We start from the raw sequence: 25,593 nt of genomic DNA, 5'->3' as shown, positions 1-25,593 counted from the left end.
AAATGAACCCACACACCTATGGTCACTTGATCTTCGACAAGGGAGCTAAAACCATCCAGTGGAAGAAAGACAGCATTTTAAACTATTGGTGCTGGCACAACTGGTTGTTATCATGTAGAAGAATGCGAATCGATCCATACTTATCTCCTTGTACTAAGGTCAAATCTAAGTGGATCAAAGAACTTCACATAAAACCAGAGACACTGAAACTTATAGAGGAGAAAGTGGGGAAAAGCCTTGAAGATATGGGCTCAGGGGGAAAATTCCTGAATAGAACAGCAATGGCATGTGCTGTAAGATCGAGAATTGACAAATGGGACCTAATGAAACTCCAAAGTTTCTGCAAGGCAAAAGACACCGTCAATAAGACAAAGAGACCACCAACAGATTGGGAAAGGAACTTTACCTATCCTAAATCAGATAGGGGACTAATATCCAACATATATAAAGAACTCAAGAAGGTTGACTTCAGAAAATCAAATAACCCCATTAAAAAATGGGGCTCAGAACTGAACAAAGAATTCTCACCTGAGGAATACCGAATGGCAGAGAAGCACCTGAAAAAATGTTCAACATCCTTAATCATCAGGGAAATGCAAATCAAAACAACCCTGAGATTCCACCTCACACCAGTCAGAATGGCTAAGATCAAAAATTCAGGTGACAGCAGATGCTGGCGTGGATGTGGAGAAAGAGGAACACTCCTCCATTGTTGGTGGGAGTGCAGGCTTGTACAACCACTCTGGAAATCAGTCTGGTGGTTCCTCACAAAATTGGACATAGTACTACCGGAGGATCCAGCAATACCTCTCCTGGGCATTTATCCAGAAGATGTCCCAACTGGTAAGAAGGATACATGCTCCACTATGTTTATAGCAGCCTTATTTATAATAGCCAGGAGCTGGAAAGAACCCAGATGCCCCTCAACAGAGGAATGGATACAGAAAATGTGGTACATCTACACAATGGAGTACTACTCAGCTATTAAAAAGAATGAATTTATGAAATTCCTAGCCAAATGGATGGACCTGGAGGGCATCATCCTGAGTGAGGTAACACATTCACAAAGGAACTCACACAATATGTACTCACTGATAAGTGGATATTAGCCCCAAACCTAGGATTTCCAAGATATAAGGTACAATTTGCTAAACACATGAAACTCAAGAGGAATGAAGACTGAAGTGTGGACACTATGCCCCTCCTTAGAATTGGGAACAAAACACCCATGGAAGGAGTTACAGAGACAAAGTTTGGAGCTGAAATGAAAGGATGGACCATGTAGAGACTGCCATATCCAGGGATCCACCCCATAATCAGCATCCAAACGCTGACACCATTGCATACCCTAGCAAGATTTTATTGAAAGGACCCAGATGTAGCTATCTCTTGTGAGACTATGCCGGGGCCTAGCAAACACAGAAGTGGATGCTCACAGTCAGCTAATGGATGGATCACAGGGCTCCCAATGGAGGAGCTAGAGAAAGTACCCAAGGAGTTAAAGGGAGCTGCAACCCTATAGGTGGAACAACATTATGAACTAACCAGTACCCCGGAGCTCTTGACTCTAGCTGCATATGTAACAAAAGATGGCCTAATTGGCCATCACTGGAAAGAGAGGCCCATTGGACACGTAAACTTTGTATGCCCCAGTACAGGGGAACGCCAGGGTCAAAAAGGGGGAGTGGGTGGGTAGGAAAGTGGGGGTGTGTGGGTATGGGGGACTTTTGGTATAGCATTGGAAATGTAAATGAGCTAAATACCTAATAAAAAATGGAAAAAAATATCATATGCTCAATACACAAGAAAATTATTTTTCATTATGTATCTAGACTTCAATGTGAATCACAATGTTAATTGCTTGGTGTATCTAAGTGATGCTGTGTGCAGTAAAGGATTCATGGCTAGAAAATTTTCTTTCACAATGTCAGTAGTATGCTGAGTGTATAAGTTAAAACATCCTTAGAAGTTAAACTTTAGTATACTTTTCAAAATAGCTGTGATAAAGTATCCTTTCTCTCATTGAATTCAATAGCCTCTGCAACTGAATCTGTCTCAAATGCCTTTATTATTTTTTTGACATATGAACCCCTCAGGCTTTTCCCAAGAGATGTCACTTTGCTGAACTGATTTTTCATGGAAATGTGCCGATGGTTCAGTACAAGGAAAAAGTAGGTTGTCTCACCTCAGAAGCACACTGGAAACTGTTGAGTTCTGAGAGATTTGAATTACTTTTGTTTAGTACATAAAAGCCTCATTGAACACATTAGTTACAAAGAACTTAGAGAAGTAAGAGTCACCTGAAGGGAAACAAAAAATCATGGTCATATGTTTAGCCTTTAAGTGTGTCCACTAAGCACCATTGAGGACAGTGCTTGATTGGCAAATTCTAGGGCCACAGATTATTATTTTGGTTCAATGGTAATATTCTAGAAGAAACAAAACATATGACCACATTAACATAAGGAATAAACTGTTTGTAAGAAATAACTATGTCATGCCTAGAGACTCATTTCCAAGTCTTCATCAGCTAAAAAAGAAAACTATTCCTGAGATAGGCACTGACTATAATGTATAATGTCTCTAAATAAACCATTCATTTTGCAATATTGTATAGTTTAATAATTACTATAGAAAGCATATTGGTATACCATATTATTATAAAATTGAATATCAAGTTCTGCAACAACCAAATACATTCAAAAATGTACTGAGATATTAAGTTGCAATATATAAATACTACTGTTCTCTTGTGGTTTTATATCATAATTTATTATGGCTCAGAAAATCTGAGAATACTCCACAAAGAAAGTAGCATGGAAAATATGTACAGCTTTACACAAGTCACTCATTTTTAAAGTCAGACTTTTTGAATAAATGAGTCAGTTTTCCACAGCTCATGAATAAACATAGTTTTTCAGACAACCAGGATAATGGTTGGATCAGACAAAGTAATTGCTTTTCTACACTAATTACTGAATGTATTGTTTGAGTTTCTGTATAATACGCAAAGACATCAAATTGCTTGAGATAATATTACATTTGCAACAAATAGGTCTTTAGTATTTTGATTTTGCTGTCTAACCTATATTTGTTTAATCATATAAGTAATGAGGACAAAATATGCTACAATGCTAAGATCACTGAGTAAGAGACCTAAAGCCCAGCCTTCATTCCTTAATACCAGTAAGACTTTAAAAATAGTAGCTGTATTTCCTTCAGTAGACTGAACGAGCAGGATCATATAGTACCTCCCTGTTTATGGATATTATAATTCCATGATAAAGCTTCCATTGGCAAAACAAGGTTCTTGCCCTATACAGATTGATAATGCAGATGAAGAACACTCTGGCTTGTACAATTCACCATAGCAATATTCTGTCTAGTTTTCTTCTATTGAAACTAAATCTTTTTCTATATGATATATTCTGATACAGTTTCCACTTGCCTAACTGCTCCAGGATTATACCTACCTCCCCTCCCATATGAATCCACCATTTTCTGTCTCATCTTAGAAAGGAAATATACTTATAAAAATAATAATAAAATAAAATAAGATAGTGCAAAAACAAAGGACAAAACAAACTAGAGAAATAAACACTGAAGAAAAATATAAGTGCCAGCTAATCTGTGGAACTAGAGTGCTTGCCACAGAGGAGTTTTGAAGGTTTTTTTAGAATAAAAATTAATAAGTATAGACATCCAAATGTTTCTTTTTTAATTATATTTATTAGGTATTTTCTTCATTTACATTTCAAATGCTATCCCAAAAGTCCACCATACCCTCCTCCCCCCCACTCCCTTACACATCCACTCCCATTTCTTGGCCCTGGTGTTCCCCTATACTGAGGCATATAAAGTTTGCAAGACCAATGGGCCTCTTTACAATGATGGCCAACTAGGCCATCTTCTGATACACATGCAGCTAGAGGCACGAGCTCTGGGGGTACTGGTTAGTTCATATTGTTGTTCCACCTATAGGGTTGCAGATCCCTTTAGCACCTTGGGTATTTTCTCTAGCTCCTCCATTGGGGGCCCTGTGATCCACCCAATAGCTGACTGTGACATCCACTTCTGTGTTTGCTAGGCCCCGGTATAGCCTCACAAGAGACAGCTATATCTGGGTCTTTTCAGCAAAATCTTGCTAGTGTATGCAATGGTGTCAGCATTTTGAGGCTGATTATAGGATGGATCCCCAGATATGGCAGTCTCTAGATGGTACATCCTTTCGCCTCAGCTCCAAACTTTGTCTCTGTAACTCCTTCCATGGGTGTTTTGTTCCTAATTCTAAGAGGGGGCAAAGTGTCTTTTTTTGGTCTTCGTTCTTCTTGAGTTTCATGTATTTTACAAATTGTATCTTGTATCTAGGGTTTTCTAAGTTTCTGGACTAATATCCACTTATCAGTGAGTACATAACATGTGAGTTCTTTTGTGATTGGGTTACCTCACTCAGGATGATGCCCTCCAGGTACATCCATTTGCCTAGGAATTTCATAAATTCATTCTTTTTAATAGCTGAGTAGTACTTCATTGTGTAAATGTACCACATTTTCTGTATCCATTCCTCTGTTGAGGGACATCTGTGTTCTTTCCAGCTTCTGAATAAGGCTGCTATGAACATAGTGGACATGTGTCCTTCTTACCGGTTGGAACATCTACTGGATATATGCCCAGGAGAGATATTGCAGGATCCTCCAGTAGTACTATGTCCAATTTTCTGAGGAACCACCAGACTGATTTCCAGAGTGGTTGTACAAGCTTGCAATCCCACCAACAATGGAGGAGTGTTCCTCTTTCTCCATATCCTTGACAGCATCTGCTGTCACCTTAAATTTTGATCTTAGTCATTCTGACTGGTGTGAGATGGAATCTCAAGGTTGCTTTGATTTGCATTTCCCTGATGATTAAGGACACTGAACATTTATTCAGGTGCTTCTCAGCCATTTGGTATTTGTCTTAGTCAGGGTTTCTATTCCTGCACAAACATCATGACCAAGAAGCAAGTTGGGGAGGGTTTATTTGGCTTACACTTCCATACTGCTGTTCATCTCCAAAGGAAGTCAGGACTGGAACTCAGGCAGGTCAGGAAGCAAGAGCTGATTCAGAGGCCATGGAGGGATGTTCTTTACTGGCTTGCCTCACCTGGCTTGTTCAGCCTGCTCTCTTATAGAACCCAAGACTACCAGCCCAGAGATGGTCCCACCCACAAGGGTCCTTTCCCCCTTGATCACTAATTGGGAAAATGTCTTACAGTTGGATTTCATGGAGGCATTTCCTCAACTGAAGCTCCTTTCTCTGTGATAACTCCAGCTGTGTCAAGTTGACACAAAACTAGCCAGTACAGTATTCATCAGGTAAGAATTCTTTGTTTAGCTCTGAGCCACATTTTTAAAGGGGTCATTTGATTTTCTGGAGTCCACCTTCTTGAGTTCTTCATATATACTGGATATTAGTCCCCTATCTGATTTAGGATAGGTAAAGATCCTTTCCCAATTTGGTTGTGGCCTTTTTGTCTTATTGATGGTGTCATTTGCCTTACAGAAGCTTTGCAATTTTATGAGGTCCCATTTGTCGATTCTCAATCTTACAGCACAAACCATTGCTGTTCTATTCAGGAATTTTTCCCCTGTGCCCATATCTTTGAGGATTTTCCCCACTTTCTCCTCTATAAGTTTCAATGTCTCTGGTTTTACATGGAGTTCCTTGATCCACTTAGATTTGACCTTAGTAAAAGGAGATAGGAATGGATCAATTCGTATTCTTCTACATGATAACCGCCATTTTTGCCAGCACCATTTGTTGAAAATGCTGTCTTTTTTCCACTGGATGGTTTTAGCTCTGTGTCAAAGATCAAGTGACCATAGCTGTGTGGGTTCATTTCTGGGTCTTCAATTCTATTCCGTTGGTGTACTTGTCTGTCCCTATACCAGTACCATGCATTTTTTATCACAATTGCTCTGTAGTACAGCTGTAGGTAAGGCATGGTGATACCACCGGAAGTTGTTTTGTCCTTGAGAAGAGTTTTTGCTATCCTAGGTTTTTTGTTATTCCAGATGAATTTTCAGATTACCCTTTCTAATTCATTGAAGAATTGAGTTGGAATTTTGGTGGGGATTGCATTGAATTTGTAGATTGCTTTTGGCAAAATAACCATTTTTACTATATTGATCCTGCCAATCCATGAGCATGGGAGATCTTTCCATCTTCTGAGATCTTTAATTTCTTTCTTTAGAGACTTGAAGTTCTTATCATACAGATCTTTCACTTCCTTAGTTAGAGTCACACCAAGGTATTTTATATTATTTGTGACTATTGTGAAGGGTGTTGTTTTCCTAATTTCTTTCTCAGCCTGTTTAACCTTTGTGTAGAGAAAGGCCATTGACTTGTTTGAGTTAATTTTATACCCAGCTACTTCACTGAAGCTGTTTATCAGGTTTAGGGGTTCTCTGGTGGAATTTTTAGGGTCACTTATATATACACTATCATATCATCTGTAAAAAGGGATATTTTGATTTCTTCCTTTCCAATTTGTATCCCCTTGATCTCCTTTTGTTGTCGAATTACTCTGGCTAGGACTTAAAATACTATGTTGATTAGGTATGGAGAAAGTCGGCAACCTTGTCTAGTCCCCGATTTTAGTGGGATCGCTTCCAGCTTCTCAGCATTAACTTTCATGTTGGCTACTGGTTTGCTCTAGATTGCTTTTATCATGTTTAGGTATGGGCCTTGAATTCCTGGTTTTTCTGAGACATTTATCATGAATGGGTGTTGGATTTCGTCAAATGCTTTCTCTGCATCTAACTAGATGATCAGGTGGTTTTTGTCTTTGAGTTTATTTATATAGTGGATTACGTTGATGGATTTCCATATATTAAGCCATGCCTGCATTCCTGGAATGAAACTTACTTGGTCAGGATGGATGATTGTGTTGTTGTGTTCTTGGATTCCCTTAGTGAGAATTTTATTAAGTACTTTTGCATCTATATTCATAAGGGAAATTGGTCTGAAGTTCTCTATCTTTGTTGGGTCTTTCTGTGGTTTAGGTATCAGAATAATTGTGGCTTCATAGAATGAATTGGGTAGAGGACCTTCTGATTCTATTTTGTGAAATAGTTTGTGAACAACTGGAATTAGATCTTCCTTGAAGGTCTGGTGGAACTCTGCACTAAACCCATCTGGTCCTGGGCTTTTTTTTTTTTTTTTTTTTTTGGTTAGGAGACTATTAATGACTGCTTCTATTTATTTAGGGGCTATAGGACTGTTTAGATGATTAACCCTATCCTGATTTAACTTTGGTACTCGGTATATGTCTAGAAATTTGTCCATTTTGTCCAGGTTTTCCAGTTTTGTTGATTATAGCCTTTTGTGGAAAAATCTGATTGTGTTTTGGATTTCTTCAGAATCTGTTGTTATGTCTCCCTTTTCATTTCTGATTTTGTTATTTAGGATGCTGTCCCTGTGCCCTCTACTAAGTCTGGCTAAGGGCTTATCTATCATGATAATTTTCTCAAAAAACCTGCTCCTCGTTTTGTTGATTCTTTGAATAGTTCTTTTTGTTTCTACTTGTTTGATTTCGTCCCTGAGTTTGATTATTTCCTGCCATCAACTCCTCTTGGGTGAATTTGCTTCCTTTTTTTCTAGGGCTTTGAGGTGTATTGTCAAGATGCTAGTGTGTGCTCTCTCTAGGGTTTTTTGTTTTTTTTTGTTTTTTTTTTTTTGTGGAGGCACTCAGAGCTATGCGATTCCCTCTTAGAAATGCTTTCATTGTGTCCCATAAGTTTGGGTATGTTGTGGCTTCATTTTCATTAAATTCTAAAAAGTCTTTTATTTCTATCTTTATTCCTTCCTTGGCCAAGGTATCATTAAGAATATTGTTGTTCAGTTTCCACGTGAATGTTAGCTTTGAAGATCAGTCTTAGTCCATGGTGATCTGATAGGATGCATAGGACAATTTTAATATTTTTGTATCTGTTGAGGCCTGTTTTGTGACCATTTATATGGTCAATTTTGGAGAAGGTGCCATGAGGTGCTGAGAAGAAGGTATATACTTTTGTTTTAGGATAAAATGTTCTGTAGATATCTGTTAAATCCATTAGTTTCATAACTTCTGTTCGTTTCACTGTGTCCCTGTTCAGTTTCTGTTTCCACGATCTGTCCATTGATGAAAGTGGTGTGGTCTCCCACTATTATTGTGTGAGGTGCAATGTGTGCTTTGAGCTTTACTAAAATTTCTTTAATGAATGTGGCTGCCCTTGCATTTGGAGCATAGATATTCAGAATTGTGTGTTCCTCTTGGAAGATTTTACCTTTGACATGTATGAAGTGTCCCTCCTTGTCTTTTTTGATAACTTTGGATTGGAAGTCGATTTTATTAGATATTAGAATGACTACTCCAGCTTGTTTCTTCAGACCATTTGCTTGGAAAATTGTTTTCCAGCCTTTCACTCTGAGGTAGTGTCTGTCTTTTTCCCTGAGGTGGATTTCCTGTAAGCAGCAAAATGTTGGGTCCTGTTTGTGTAGCCAGTCTGTTAGTCTATGTCTTTTTATTGGAGAATTGATTCCTTTGATATTAAGAGATATTAAGGAAAAGTAATTGTTGCTTCCTATTATTTTTGTTGTTAGAGTTGGCATTCTGTTCTTGTGGTTGTCTTCTTTTAGGTTTGTTGAAGGATTACTTTCTTGCTTTTTCTAGGGCGTGGTTTTCATCCTTGTATTTTTTTTTTTTCTGTCAATATCCTTTGAAGGACTGGATTCCTACAAAGATAATGTGTGAATTTGGTTTTGTCATGAAATACTTTGTTTCTCCATCTATGGCAATTTAAAGTTTGGCTGGGTATAATAGCCTGACACTTTTGTTCTCTTTGTGTCTGTATAACATCTGTCCAGGATCTTTTTTCTTTCATAGTCTCTGGTGAAAAGTCTGGTGTAATTCTGATAGGCCTGACCTCATACGTTACTTGACCTTTTTCCCTTACTGCTTTTAATATTCTATCTTTATTTAGTGCTTTTTTGTTCTGATTACTATGTATTGGGAGGAATTTCTTTTCTGGTTCAGTCTATTTGGAGTTCTATGGCTTCTTGTATGTTCATGTCCATCTCTTTCTTTAGGTTTGGCAAGTTTTCTTCTATAATTTTGTTGAAGGTATTTGCTGGCCCTTTAAATTGAAAATGTTCATTCTCATCTACTCCTATTATCTGTAGGTTTGGTCTTCTCTTTGTGTCCTGGATTTCCTGGATGTTTTGAGTTAGGATCTTTTTGCATTTTGCATTTTCTTTGATTGTTGTGCCCATGTTCTCTATGGAATCTTCTGCACCTGTGATTCTCTCTTCCATCTCTTGTAGTCTGTTGCTGATGCTCACATCTATGGTTCAAAATTTCCTTCCTAGGGTTTCTATCTCCAGCATTGCCTTACTTTGGGTTTTCTTTACTGTGTCTACTTCCCTTTTTAGGTCTAGTATGGTTTTGTTCATTTCCATCACCTGTTTGGATGTGTTTTCCTGTTTTTCTTTAAGGACTTCTACCTGTTTGGTTGTATTTTCCTGTTTTTCTTTAAGTACTTATAACTCTTTAGCAGTGTTCTCCTGTATTTCTTTAAGTGAGTTACTAAAGTCCTTCTTGATGTCCTCTACCATCATCATGAGATACACTTTAAAATCCATCCGGGTCTAGCTTTTCAGTTGTGTTGGGGTGCCCAGGACTGGGCGAGGTGGGAGTGCTCCGTTCTGTTGATGGTGAGTGGTCTTGGTTTCTGTTAGTAAGATTCTTTCGCCATCTGGTAATCTCTGAAGTTAATTGTTATAGTTGTCTCTGGTTAGAGCTTGTTCCTCTTGTGAGTCTGTTAGCCTTTATCAGCAGGCCTTGGAGACTAGATCTCTTCTGAGTTTCAGTGGTCAGAGCACTCTCTGCAGGCAAGCTCTCCTCTTACAGGGAAGGTGCACAGATATCTGGCTTTCGGACCTGCTTCCTGGCAGAAGATGAAGGCCAGAAACAGGGCCTGTCTCAGAAGCTATGTTGCTTCGGCCTGTCACAGAAGCTATTAGGTTCTGTAATCCACACTCTCACCTGAGCAGACTAGTCTTGGAGTGATCTGGATACTAAGATGTTTCAGCCAGGTGCTCTGGCAAAGCATGGCAGACACCTCTCCTCTGGCAGGGAAGGTGTTCAGATATCTGGAGTGAGAAAAAGGGTCTGTCTCAGAAGCTGTCCTCTAGGGACCTTGGGAGTGTCCGCTGACTGTGTGCCCAAGGTGACCAGGTGCTGGAGCCGACTGGAAGGGATTTGTTACCCTGGTCAGGCTGGGTTTTCTTCTTCCCTAATGCTGTCTCAGTTCCTGCTCGATTGGATTGGAACAGAAGTTGTGTTGCACTCACCAGAGGTCCTAAGATCTAGTGGAGAGTCCTCTAGGGACCTTGGGGGTATCCACTGACTCTGTGCCCAGGTGACCCTGTGCTGGCACTGACCTGAAGGGACCCCAATGTTTCTTTTCTTTTAACTTATTACATATTTATTTATTTATTTGTTTATTTATTTATTTACTGTACGTATCTGGGCTAGCATCCTGTGCCAGTAAGAAGACAACTTGCTTTCTGGAGTTACATTTCCCCCCATTTTTCTATGTGGTTTTCAGGGTAAAATTTGGGTAGATAGGATTAGAGCAAAAACCCTGTCTCATTGAAACATTACACCAGCCCCCAAATCTTTACTTTCCAAAGAATATTTATATAACTGATATGAGAACAATAATTTGATCACAAGGAAAAAATGGAGAAATCTACTGTTAACTATTTAGGGGTTAACTAAAACTATCATTTTAATGTAAATATTAATCTAAAGTTACACTAACCTGTCAAAATAAAAATGAGTATGTTTTATGTAAAGTTCACAACTATTGAATATAAAATACAAATAATGTAATAATGTCCAAATTTTAAAAGAGAATAATTTTTAAATTTACTCTGAGCATGTATACACACATGTGTTAAGTGTGTATTTGTATATGTGTAGGCATTCCCAAGCTGCAGTGTATGTGTAGAGGCCAGAGGCTAGCTTTAATTTTTGTTTTGTATTTCCATCTTGTTTGGGACTCTTGTTCACCACTGAATATGCCTAGTTAGCTTGTCCATACATCTTTGAGAATTCTCCTGTCCCTGCTCAGATTTCAGTATAAGAGAAATGGGGATGCTGATATCTACTATTGTGTATGACTTTTGATATTTTCTGAGAATTTGAACCCAGTCTCTCACATTTATACAGCAAGAAGTTTGCATACTAAGCCATCTTTCCAGCTCTTTCAAAGTTATTGAAGAAAATCATAACTACCAAATCATAATCTTATAAAAAGCCATCCATTGTTGCCATGATCTAAGAAATTACTTTGGCAATTTAAAATTCCCAATAAATTATTAGATTAGGAGGTGATAGAAATCAAACTAATGTACAGCAAACAGTCCTAACTTTCTACTTACTAAATATGAGCTCTGTCAAATAATCATTCAGTAAACAGTTACTGAACATCTGAATTACAGACACTATAATAGGTTTTACAGTAATAAAACTGTATTGTAAATCACATCTCTATTAAAGGACTACCAATTGTAATATGTAAAAATACAATAATGAGTCAATTTCAAAATACTGCAAAAGGCTGCAAAATATAATCCAAACACATATTTCCTGGACAATTACTCTCATGAAAACTGTGCTCAACATAGATCATACCACAGCATAGCCAGTTAAAATTGCAGTTAAATGCTTCCATCATCCTTAACAGAGATAAATTTAAAAGACTAGTAATATAATAGGTATTGACTTAGACCTAAAATTACCATATATTGTTTATATGAATGAAAATTTTTGAACAGTAAAGCCAAGAAAAAGTTTCCTGTAAAGATAAGCATAAGTCTCTCAAATACAGATAAATCAGTTGGTTACTCACTTAGGAGAATGTGTCATTGTTTATATGAGTACATGCATACAACTTCTCAAATCAGTTTTATTTATACTGGCCCATATTGCATTTAACAAGTTGATGCATAAACTGTGCTTTATCCAAATGAATTATTGACATATGCTAATAAATAAATAAATAATAAATTTAAAAATAATTGTACTAGATGAGCTAGGTGAAGGATGATTTCATGCTCTGGAATTCCTTTTATATAAAAGTGTAAGAGTCACAGAAAACTGGTGGTAGTTGTCAAATGCTGAGAACGGTCTAAAGGATGTTTCACATAAGCACAGGAGGCAATTTCTGAAATGTGGTAAGTATTCATTATCTTGATTGTGATATTGACTAAACTATTCAATATATATGGCATTTCATATCCAGTATGTGACAGTGACTCATAATAGAATTCAGATGGAAATTTCAATTAATTATCTATAACAATTTGTAGAGCCTTTATTGGCTGTGCTACACAACTAACATGAAAGGCAAACAAGAACTCCTACATATATAATACAGTCCTATCCTATTCATTTGGTTTTAAGTGAATGATCCTAAAATGTCAGTGAGTTTTTCTTTTAGGCAAGTACTTCATGAGAACCTCTTATCTGCTGGGTAGTGAATGAATAATTTTCCTTATGTTCTTACAGCTAATGAAAGCATTGATGCTTCTATTGTTTCTTGGAACAGATACTATGAGTACCTGCTACACAATGGAGAAACATAACTTCTTGAATTAATTGGACTCCATGTTAGCTACCTTGACCCGCCTATACCATATCCAAAATATTCCCTGTTGCCATTTTCTGGGTGTCTTTCATTTAAGAGTATAAAAGAACATTTATTTAAAAGTGATTTTGTTAGGAGACAGGCTGGTTAAGATCACAGAGAACACTTTCTATGTGACTCATGATGGGTTTCAATACTCAGCTATCAAGTTTTGATTCATGACAAAGGGTGCTTTGATAAGTCCTAAGTTCACCTGGCTGTGTAGCAACCTCCCTATGAAGTTTCTTTCATATGGAAACCAATTATTGAGTAAACTTCACAAAAAGAGTTAATGCCCTGAGTAAGAAATTAGTTTGAATTACAAATGGCTTAGACATTAAGAATGAATTACTTAATATTATTGATTGAATTGCAGCATGAATTTATGGAAAAACTGTAAGATATCACACTACCTGTGGCAGATTAAATATCATGTCTTCAACATATATATTTCTGAAAAAAAAAATCATGTGCTCTTTTTTTTCGGGGGGGCGGGGCTCGAGACAGGGTTTCTCTGTATAGCTCTGGCTGTCCTGGAACTCACTCTGTAGACCAGGTTGGTCTCAAATTCAAATCCTGAGTTCTGCCTCCAAAGTACTGGGATTAAAGGGGTGTGCCACCACTCCCAGCTCCCCATGTGCTCTTTACTGGCTGAATCATATTCAATGGTACCTCTGATTGTTAGCTGTTCTCAAAAGATGGCTTGGAGCAAGGTTGCATCTATAAAATAGGTTACATGATTTAGGCACTCTGATTGAGACAATGCTTTCAATATTGGTAATGGAAAGAAATTTAGCACATGGAAAAACAAAAACAAAAACAAACAAACAAACAAAAACCCCTAAAACTCAGGATTTTGAGCCAAGGATAGATATAAAGTTTCTCATAGTATATTATATACAGAAATCTTTTTTAAAAAGGAGAAAACCTATACTCAATGCCCTATATGCTACAGGCTTCAAGAAGTAATGGTAAAAAGAGAAATGTCAATCATTTACAAACTCTGTCAAGCTTAAATCCTGTCTCTGTTACTTACAAGCTTTTATGGCTGAGGTTAATGAGAACTTCTCTGAAATAGTCTCCCTTATAACTACAGAACTGAAAACAAGGGGGTTTCTGATTTAATCACTTAATGGAAGTGATAAGAAAAGCAGAATTTGCCCAGTGTGTTTTAGAAGACAGGTCAAATGTAGAATTAAAAAGAATGCCAACCAACCAAACCAAAACATTGCACCAGGAATGAGGAGATGTGGATTCAAACTTGGGTTCTTCACTGGAGCAGCTATGTGTTATTTAATAAAGAGTGTGCTTTTTCTGCCTAGTATAGTTTAGATTGCAGTTCTGTAGGATGCTTCATGCTGACCTCCTTAGTGGCTACATGAAATCACATTCTAACAAGCAGTGTAGAAGAGTTCCCTTTCCCCAAATTCACACATTTGTTATTTGTTTTCTTTATGGCTATTCTATCCCAGCTATACCAGTGCTGGACCAAGAGGTCACAGGAAACAGATGAACCAAGATTGGTAAGGAAATGCTTGTAAGTCAGCACACCATAGGGAAGCCTGGACATCCATAGTTCCTGAAGAAAAGTTCACAGCAGCCAAAAAATGCCATCAATTTAGGTGTTAAACAATAGCTGAATGAGCAAAAAAACCTGTGGCATATACATAATGCAGCTTCATTTAGCCATAAAAAGAATGAATTGTGTCATTCATAGGAAAATTGATCTAACTAGAATCAATTATATTAAGTGAAATAAGCCAGACTGAAAAAGTCAAATATTGCATGCTTTTTCACATGTGTAGATTCCATATTTTATATACATAAGACAGACTAAATATGAAGAAGGAGAAAATACAGGGTACAAAGGGTGAATATCATCAAAGTGCTTGACATACATAAAATAAACTGCCTTTATGAAACCCAGAACTGCATGCAATGTATATGCATTCCAGTTAAAAATAAATGAAAAAAAAAATAAAAAATACACTTTGCCTGGATTTCAGCTGCTCATTTTAAAATGTCAAACGATGTATTCAAAAGCATATATTTATGAGTTTGCAGTCTGCAGAATTCATATCTTATGCCAAACTCTTCTTTCTTTTCATATTTTAATTTCAGTAGAAAAAACCCTTAACATTGGAGGGACCTGCAGCTGTTTCGAGTGTCAAGCATTCATCTGAGGAACTGTTAAACATACATTACTGAGGTAGTCATGAAGCAAAGCAATTCAAAGAGTCTTAGCACACCTTCCTGTAAATGATGAATGCATTTCAAAGTAACTTTGATCCAATACCACCAGCTTTTAATTCAAGAATGCCACGATGTTTCACACTGCTAAGATATTAGGAAACATTTCAAGTATATATTATGAAACCCATTATCTTACCTGAAAGGGCTTCCTGCTGGTAATACTGAGGTCTTTTCTTATCCATCTGTTGCCTTGATCCCCAAATATCTGCCACAGCAGCTGTCCCTTGGTATTGCTCCAAATTCTCTGGTAGATAGCCAGCCGATAAATATGCTTTCCAAACATGTGATAGTACAGGCGGAAGGTGCAGACTTTTGCTTCAGTGGCATTAAGAATGGGGCTAAGTAAAACAGCTTTGTCTTGAAATCCCTGTGGCCCTGAGGTTTCAATGTAAAGGTAGTGTCCTTTGGCTGTGCCCAGTGTATGGTCCTTCATTGGGCCTGTGTTCATCGTTGAAGTAGGACCCTGGTATCTGGTCCAGTTGAAGTCATCCTTTGTACTTTGCTCCCAGTTACAAATTCCATTTTCAAAGTTACACTGTAGTCCTGGTGCTGTAAATGATATTAAACATCATCAATGGAGAATAAGGGACAATAAGAGCGATTAAAAACACATACTGATACACAAAAAGATAAGCTGTAGTAGTTTTCAAATGTGACATAAAACATACCTATGAGTAGTGTCATTACCAGACACCTAATAATATTTCATGGAGTGAAGATGAAATGCATAGAACATTATCTTCTAAAGATGTTTAATGTGCTTTCATCTTCCTTTCTGATAACATACCCCTGGGCTGGTGGTATAGCTTAGAGGTAGAGCACTTGTCTAGCATGCACGGCAACCTAAGTTTAATCCCAGCACAACAATTATATCATCTCAGGCAAAGGATCATGACTGAAACACATTTTTGACTGAGTGCATTTCAAACTTAGCTGTGTGTGCCAACAAGGGCACACGAAAAAACAAAGAAACAAACCCACCAAAGCTCAGAAGTCACGTGTGAGTTGTGGATTTAATTGACCCAAATAGTTTTATTTATTTATTTATTTTTCTTTTCTTTTCCATTTTTTATTAGGTATTTAGCTCATTTACATTTCCAATGCTATACCAAAAGTCCCCCATACCCACCCACCCCCAATCCCCTACCCACCCACTCCCCCTTTTTGGCCCTGGCGTTCCCCTGTACTGGGGCATATAAAGTTTGCGTGTCCAATGGGCCTCTCTTTCCAGTGATGGCCGACTAGGCCATCTTTTGATACATATGCAGCTAGAGTCAAGAGCTCCGGGGTACTGGTTAGTTCATAATGTTGTTCCGCCTATAGGGTTGCAGATCCCTTTAGCTCCTTGGCTACTTTCTCTAGCTCCTCCATTGGGGGCCCTGTGATCCATCCATTAGCTGACTGTGAGCATCCACTTCTGTGTTTGCTAGGCCCCAGCATAGTCTCACAAGAGATAGCTACATCTGGGTCCTTTCGATAAAATCTTGCTAGTGTATGCAATGGTGTCAGCGTTTGGATCACCTGAGTATTATGGAAAAGTTGCTTATATCAAAGTAAGAAATCTCAAACAAATGCTGTTCTACTAGGCAAACTTTACATATTTCAAATACTGATGAGGGATTACTCAAATCTCACTCACAGAGTTCTTTTATTTCTCTCTACCAAAGCTCCAAAAGTCTCAAAACAGCTGCTATTAAATCACGATCCTCCAATGGCAGTGTTACTATTTCCTTCTCTCTGTAAAACTACTCAGTACATTCCCATATTCTGATTTAATCTAAACTGTTTTATCTCAGCCCCTAGTATAATGGTTTACAGTTCATCCTCATTGATCTTTCCCCTTATGAAGGCCCAACTTAAGAGGATTCATAGGGGAAAGATATTAGCCACTGAGCTAGATCTTTCTTGTGAGATTTGGTAAAAAGTGGGTCTGATTTTTGCTCTTGTTCTAAGACTCTGAGGCTTAATTGAAGAACTTGAAACTAATCTTGTTGCGTAAGAAGATTTCAAGACAGCCTCAATTGACTCTATCTTGTAATAATCATGCAAATCTATAAGAAAGAGGAGGAAGCAAGGCCAAACACAAAAAAATACAAAATGTACAGTTTGAGGAAAAAAGTAGCTGGGCAGTGGTGGCACAGGCCTTTAATCCCAGCACTTGGGAGGCAGAGGCAGGCAGATTTCTGAGTTCGAGGCCAGCCTGATCTACCGTTCCAGGACAGCCAGAGCTACACAGAGAAATCCTGTCTCAAAAAAGAAAAGAAAAAAAAAAGAGGAAAGAAAAGAAGTTCCAGGAAATGTAATGCTGGAGCCAAGACTTATATTGAAAAGACTTAATGAGGTCAGACTGGAAGGGAATAGAAAGAGTGGTCTCCTCAGGAAAATAACCCCTGCAGCAAAGCCTCCAAATCATAAAAAAAGTTAATGCAACAAAAGAAATCTTATGAAAATGTGATTCAGGAAGAGGGATCAGGTTGAATCCTAAGCATGCAGCCAAATTTGGTAGCATTGGCTATGTGGTTCTGGCTGTATGATACAGCTCTGGTGCCATGACTACCTGGTCTGTTCCCATGTTCTCTACCATAATGGTCAGGAACTCTCATCTTCTGAAACTATAAACCCCCAGTTAAACTGTCTTACATAAGTTGCCTGGTCCTGATGTCTTACCACAGCCATTGAAAAGTTCTTCTTCCTTCCTGATTATCTTCCTCTTTTTTAATAGCTCCAATTACATGCCATCTATTTTTTTCTAATATTTGTGTGTGTGTGTCTGTGTGTGTGTGTGTGTGTGTGTGTGTGTGTGTGTGCAGGCCTTAGTGTACATATTTGGACCACAAGCATTCAGGAGCCTGTGGAGATTAGAAAAGGTTTTGGATCACCTGAATTGAATTTATAAACAGCTGTGAGCTGCCATGTGGGTGCTGGGAACAGAAGCAGAATAAGAGCAGTAAGAGCTCTTAACTGCTGTGCCATGTCTCTTAAACAATCTCATCTATTTTCCGTTAGATTTTACACATGACAGAAAGGAATACATATCTGTTTGTATTCTGTCTGGACTCTACCCCCACAGTTACCTGGCAACAGACAGGTATGCTCCTACCTATGGTTACATGGTAATAGCCAGGTAGGCCTGGCCCTATAAAAGGGGCTGCTTGTCCCCTCTTCTCTCTCTCTTACTCCTGCTTCCCTCCCTTCCCTCTTGCCTACTTGATCTCCCTCTGTCCCCATTCACTTCCCCCCACCCCCTCCACGTGGTCATGGCCAGACTCTACTTTTACTTCTCTACTTTCTCCTCTCTTCCTTTCTCTGCCTCTACTACTCTCTTAACTCCACTCCCCATGCTCTCAATAAACTCTATTCTATCCTATAGCATCGTGTGTTGGTCTCTTATGGGGAAGGGATGCCTTGGCATGGGCCCACTGAGGCACCCACTTCTCCCATACTTCACCATACCCCCATAGAACTTATCTTAATATCTTTTTTATTTTTTGATAAACATATAATCTGACATTCTAAGTCTAGTTTATTTCACTCCTTATGATGGTCTCTAGTTTTATCATTTTTTCTGTATATGACATGCTTTTGTTCTTGTTTGTGCCTGAATATAATGCCATGGGCTATATGCACAGCTTTGAATATGTCTATTTATTCCAGTGAAGGGTATTAAGGCTGATCTCCTAAGTCGGCTCTCATGAATAAACATAGCCACTCTACAGCAATACCCATTATATGCTACCTTGTGCTCTCTCAGCTATATGCCCAGTAATGGTACAACTATAACAAACCAAGGGGTAGCTCTATTTTTGGGTATGTTGACAAATCATTCTACTTTCCACAGTGACTGTATTCATTTATATTCCCATCACAGAATACAAAGGGAGCTTGGGCTTTTAAACTTCTGACATCATTTACTCAAACTTACAAAGAATTGACTAGGACCTTATCAATCAAGTAGTCTATTTTTAGGGTAGTATTGGAGCATGTTCATTTTTCAAGACATGAGGATCTTGTTGGCATGAGGTATTTGCTTTAGAAAAGAAATGGGATAAAAATATGCATTTGGAAGTACTGGGCTGAGGAGAAGAGATCTAGAATTCATAGGTAGTTTCACATTTTAGCTTCATTTATATGCTAATATTTAAAATATTAATGTCAACTGTCTTTTAGCTATTCACCTCATTGATGGTTGTTGGTGCCAAAGGTGAGCAAGCACCCTGAACAATCAATGAGACTGCAGGCGAATCAAAACAACTGGGCTACAACCAAACATCTGTGTAGACAGCCCAGAGGAGAAGCTTGGACCTAATGAAGGGAATCAGTGAGCAGATGTCAGCAGGAAGACAGGCTTGCATCTGCTGACTGCTTGCTTGTGACTAACAAAGCCAGCTGTGGTGTGAACTAGGGACATTCTAGGTACGTCCCACATGTCAGTCGTTGGCTGTGAAGCAGAAGGACCATGTCAAATTGCTGAGTTTTTGACATAAAACTGACACTAAAACCAACAAGTTTTTACATTGACCATGGACATACTGACTCTACATTTAATCTTGTGGAATGTGGAGCTCCACCCTTCAAGAAAAGACCACATTTCTGGGCACCCTGCAGGAAACTCATTCTAAATATGGGGATGTGTAATGTGTAGTATATTCAATTAAGGTAAGTGGGTGCTGCTGTTATTTCTCAGGACCATTAAATAAGAAAGAACTATGTTGAAATTATGATTATATTTATTTATATTATGATACATCACACTTGATTCTATTAATGTCACAATGTTCAAAAACTACTGTGAGAATTTTAGAAAGCTAAAAATATTTTTACTCATTTCCAAAGATTAAATTAGATTTTGAAAAACTACATATTATATGATTACCACTGTTAAACTCAATGTTAACTCTAGTCACTCAAATAAGAGTTGTGTTCATTTAATGATTTAAATAATAATTTGAATTTTAATATATTTTTGTAATATGTATGTCAAAGATCATATTACACAAAGCATTCCACAGTAACTTATATGGAAATTCCTATCTGAAAGTTACGTACAGCAGTATTGAGCATTTAGTGTTTTCAGTTTCTTTTCTGATGAGTTTTCTAATTTTTGAAACACATAACCTTAAAATTTATAAATTGTTCTTAGACAAAAATAGTAGTCCACGAATGCTAGAAACAATTTTGTAACATATTTTGTAAACAAATAATTCTGCTAATGGCTACTTTATTTGCAGTTGTAAGCACATGATCAGTGGAAGCCAGGCTCCGCAAACTGAGGGCCAGACCATTTCAAGATAACACAAACATTTTGCAGTTTGAAACCAGAAAAACTCTGAGCTTTGGCACTTCCCTATCAGCTCCTGGAAATCAGAACAAAACAAACAAGAGACCCATACACAGGTCCTCTCTTCCTTCCCCCTGACTCAGACCTCATTGTCAAAGCAGTTCATTGTCACCAATGGGCTGCTGCAATGCTCCCCAAGTTATCTCTCAGGTGTGTGCCCAAATATACTCGTTCCACAACACCCACAGTGACATTTGCATATGTCAGATTTTAGTGCTATCACCACTCTAAATACCTTTGAAATAAAGAATGTTCCTTCAGTGTGGATCACAATGATCGATCGATGACCTCGGCCTCCTTACTATGCTATATCTGATTTGTGCTCTCTTTATGCACCCTAACTTTCATCTGTCTCATACATAATGACTTTTGAATGTAAGTTTCACTTACCATGTTTCAGATCTTAGCTAAGTCATCGCCTGCAGGAAACCCAATTTTACTATTCTATAAAGCTGCACCATAGCTTTCTCCACAGTTCCAGTTAAAATTGTCATTATATATTTCATGAATAATACTTGAATGTCTATCTTTTCAGTTAGACTGTGAAGCACATGAAGGTAGGAATGCTGTCATCATTTTTAATCAAGGTTTCTCTAGAAGTAAACCTACTTAAGAATGAATGGCAAGGAGCTTGCAAGATTGCTCAGCTTTAAAGGTACTTGCCATTACAACTGACAACTTGATCCTCAGAACCCACATGGTGGAAGGAGGGGATTGACTCAGGCAAGTTGTTCTCTGACCTCCACAAAGCACTATGGCATGCATAAGCATTCATACACATAACATACAGACATAATAATAAAAAACAAACAAATAATACTGACATGTCTAGTTAATTTGATTAACAAGCCATACAGAATTCATCAACTTTTCAATTATATCTTAGTGAACTAATGGCAGTGAACTAATCAAGACCAATACTTACTAACCAGAAAGGGAGGCTAAATATAGTAAGCCCCCCAATAACTTAATTTTAAAAAGTAACTAATTAACTTACCACAGCCAGTCTCATCTGTATAATCTCCACAATCATCAACCAGATCACAGAGCTGATGCCTTCCGATGCAAGCCTTCGTCTGTCTACACCAGAAGTGGTCTGGTTCATCACAGCTCTCCACAGGAGGAGGAAGAGCACAGTTTTCAAAATGGATGTCATCAACCGCAGAGACCCCACTATAAACTGCCAGACTGACTTTCTCTAGTGACAGATAGAAGGGTTGAGTGAGGCGTCCAAGCTGGACAGTTGCCTCTGACCACTGGTTGCCTTGGTTATATAGCACTCTCCAGAGGGCAGTGGTGTCCCTGGAATTTTCTAGATGTAGCTGCAACTCAGCTGCCCCCACTGACAGTCCATAGTTATAAAACCTGAAAAAACATGATATATGAATACATTATAAGAGACACTACATAGTTGATCTTTCTGTGTTTCCTCTCCGATCAATTTCTTTTTTTTTAAATTAGGTATTTTCCTCGTTTACATTTTCAATGCTATACCAAAGGTCCCCCATACCCACCCCCCCCCCAACCCCCTACCCACCCACTCCCCCTTTTTGGCCCTGGCGTTCCCCTGTACTGGGGCATATAAAGTTTGCAAGTTCAATGGGCCTCTCTTTGCAGTGATGGCCGACTAGGCCATCTTTTGATACATATGCAGCTAAAGACAAGAGCTCCCGAGTACTGGTTAGTTCATATTGTTGTTCCACCTATAGGGTTGCAGTTCCCTTTAGCTCCTTGGCTACTTTCTCTAGCTCCTCCATTGGGGGCCGTGTGATCCATCCAATAGCTGACTGTGATCATCCACTTCTGTCTTTGCTAGGCCCCGGCATAGTCTCACAAGAGAGAGCTATATCTGGGTCCTTTCAGCAAAATCTTGCTAGTGTATGCAATTTCGAGTTAATTGTGGCAACAGACGCATTTCTTTCCTGCAGTACTTGTAATTGGCCATTTGAAAGAATTTGTCTACTGAAATAACTCTCTTGTAAGACACAGGGAGATTCCCATTTAAGTTAAAAGCCAGTGGTAGAAGGGAAGCCCTCCTTTCATCGTAAGAAATAGATTAACCAATACTGATATTATACTCTGAAGTCACAATTGTTTTAACTTAGTGCAGTCATCATTATAAAGTGCATCCAGAGATAAAACTTGAATAGCTGGCAAGTGCAGGGATAGACCTGCAGCCACCATCCTATGAGGATAATTTACCATCATATATAGTTACCAGAATGACATTGTGCACCCAGGCCCAGTCTGGCTGAAAGTTGGGCTCTGAAGTTTAGCAGTTTGAAACAAGCTGTTGCTCGTCTTCAAAATGAACATGAAATGCCCTGTGGGGATGTAAAAACAAAGTATTAAGTTTACCTACTGAATTCTACAATACAGTGAGAGCCCTTCTGTCTCTTAATGCAATGCCAAGTGTGTTCATGTCCATTAAAGTTGCACAACAATAAAAAGTCAATATCAATACTAAAATTTGCTTTTGTATTTATACCTGCATTTGGATGATGTCAACACTCAATTTTTAATTTCAGTTAATGAAGGCAAAATGGTCTCAATTCCAGTCATATTACCCATAAAGAAATCATTTCTTGCAGGCAACTCAGCTGACTGTCAGTATTGTCCTATCATGTTGTGATCTTCACACACAGATTCCCAGGTCTAACCCAGCAGTCTATAGGTGTGTGTAAAACATCTTTAGGGGCTTACCTTGAGCTGTACCATGAGTGTGATCTCTAGGTGGAGCTTGTTGTTCTAAATCAGCAGAAAGATTACTTTGGGAGCTCCACACCCAGTCAAAATGGTCACCACCACTGGCTTCAAACCACCCACAGCTGTTTGCTTCAAAGTCACAATCAGCAACTAAAGAAGAGAAATGAGACTCTTAGATTTCCAGAGTCCCCTGCTTTAGGAATGTAGCACTCAAGTGGATATAGCCTCACAGGTACAAAAAGTCACAGAAGGAAAATTAAGATCATTCTAGGACTGAAAATGGGACATGCTTCTCATACTAGAAAGAAAAGGCAGAATTCTCAATTTCATAAATTCATTTTTCCCAAACATTCTTTTCTAGGAACCAGCATCATTTAGCTTTGTTGGTTAAGGAATTGCTAACATTTGCTACATCATTCTAAAAATCGCTTAATTTCTCCTCCTTCAACATTAGCAGGGAGTTTGTTTCTATAGGAGTTTGTATTTCAAATATTGGCATGTGTGTCACCTGAATTGTGTAGAAGGTAGAATGTTTTCCGAGAAAATATGCCTAGAAATCAGTTAATGCTCACAAACTCTTCTAGTGAACAAATAAGGGAATGGTCAGGAAGAACAGAAGTCATGAACATCAAGAGTGCAGCATTAGGGGTGCCTACACAAGAACCTCGGTGCTCAATATTTCATACAGTTCCACAAGGTCCCTATGCCAAAGGTGATGAAGACGGGGCTTCTTTATGAAGAACAAAAGGGAGCTTAGGGAAAAGTGTGCAATGTCATCAAGGCCACAAATGAGCAAGTTATAAAATATCCTTTAATATAATAGTTTGGAAAAAAAGAGAAAAATCTGGTTATTACATTGGAAAAAAAGAAAAGCCAGAAGGCATGATCTAATTTCCCTTAGTGTAATGGGCAGCCAGTGAAAAATGATTGCCATTTGTGATTGATTCATTGATACCCTTTACCACTGGCTACTTGTGGCTAAGGACATGAACTATGTCCTTATAAAGGTGTAAGGAAAGAAGCAACCATCTGTGGATGAAAGTATGAAGTATATAAAATTAGACTTTTTTACTAAGAGCATTTTAAGCCAGTGATAAATCATTCTAAATTTTGAAAATGCTACTTATGTATGAGATATGCATATTACATCTAATGTTTGACATTTCTCTCAAATATATGTTTATTTTCTATTAAATTTCCTTCCTGAAATTTGACCAGCATATCACTTCGACTCTTGTCAAAATCAGTGGAATGTGTAAAGGCATCTAAAACACTTTTAAATACTGAGTACTTCAGTAAATAAATAAAAGCCATATCTCAATTAGCAGACACAATTATCAATACACACAATGAAGAATGCATTTCACACTTAGAATAATGATTTCTCTTCTTGAGATCTTTGTATATATTGGATATTAGTCCTCCATCAGATGTAGGATTGGTAAAGATCTTTTCCCAATCTGTTGGTTGCATTTTGTCTTATTGACAGTGTCCTTTGCCTTACAGAAACTTTGCAATTTTATGAGGTCCCATTTGTTGATTCTTGATCTTACAGCATAAGCTATTAGTATTCTGTTCAGGATTTTTTCCCCTGTGCCCATGTGTTCGAGGCTCTTACCTGCTGTCTTCTCTATAAGTTTCAGTTTATCTGGTTTTATGTGGAGGTCCTAGACCCACTTGGGCTTCAGCTTTATACAAGAAGATAAGAATGGATCGATTTGCATTTTTCTACATGCTGAACTTCAGTTGAACCATTACCATTTGTTAAAATGGCTGTCTGTTTTCCACTGGATGGTTTTGGCTTCTTTGTCAAAAATCAAGTGTGTGGGTTCATTTCTGGGTCTTCAATTCTATTCCATTGATCTTCCTGCCTGCCTCTGTACCAATACCATACAGTTGTTTTTTGTTTGTTTCTTTGTTTGTTTTGTTTTAATCAGTATTGCTCTGTAATATAGCTTGAGATCAGGTATGGTGATTCCCCCAGAAGAACTTGTTTTGTTGAGAATAGTGTTCACTATCCTGTGTTTTTTGTTATTCCAACTGAATTTAAGAATTGCTCTTTCTAACTCTATGAAGAATTGATTTGGAATTTTTGGTGGAGATTGCATTGAATCTGTAGATTGCTTTCTACAAGATGGCCATTTTTACTATATTAATCCAGCCAATCGGTGAGCACAGGAGATCTTTCCATCTTCTGAGATCTTCTTCGATTTCTTTCTTCAGAGACTTCAAGTTATTGTAATACAGGCCTTTCACCTGTTAGAGTCACACCAAGGTATGTAATATTTGTTACTATTGTGACAGGTGTTATTTCCCTAATTTCTTTCTCAGCCTGTTTATCCTTTGAGGAGTGGAAGGCTACCGATTTGTTTGAGTTAGTTTTATATCCAGCCACATAGCTCAAGTTGTTTATCAGGTTTAGGAGTTCTCTGGTGGAATTTTTGGTGTCACTTAAGTATACGAACATATTATCTGCAAATAGTGATATTTTCACTTCTTCCTTTCCCTGTTGTATCCATTTCTCCTCCTTTTTCATCTAATTGCCCTATCTAGAATTTCAAGTAAGATGTTTAATAGATAGGA

The 25,593-nt window shown here is 38.0% G+C and overlaps 1 protein-coding gene across 1 annotated transcript in view; it reads right to left on the bottom strand.

Moving 5' to 3' along the window:
• Malrd1 (MAM and LDL receptor class A domain containing 1) overlaps positions 1 to 25,593 on the bottom strand; it is a 729,079-nt gene that overhangs the window by 537,205 nt on the left and 166,281 nt on the right. The window contains exons 14-17 of the mRNA NM_001310455.1: positions 23,008 to 23,160; positions 22,523 to 22,628; positions 21,302 to 21,669; positions 15,103 to 15,515 (exon numbers count right to left, since the gene is read on the bottom strand). Of these exons, the coding sequence (NP_001297384.1) occupies positions 15,103 to 15,515; positions 21,302 to 21,669; positions 22,523 to 22,628; positions 23,008 to 23,160 (1,040 nt within the window). The remainder of the gene's footprint in view (positions 1 to 15,102; positions 15,516 to 21,301; positions 21,670 to 22,522; positions 22,629 to 23,007; positions 23,161 to 25,593) is intronic.

Source organism: Mus musculus, chromosome 2 (assembly GCF_000001635.26).
Source record: "Mus musculus strain C57BL/6J chromosome 2, GRCm38.p6 C57BL/6J".
NCBI lineage: Eukaryota > Metazoa > Chordata > Mammalia > Rodentia > Muridae > Mus > Mus musculus.
This window is presented reverse-complemented; position numbering and strand designations above follow the sequence as displayed.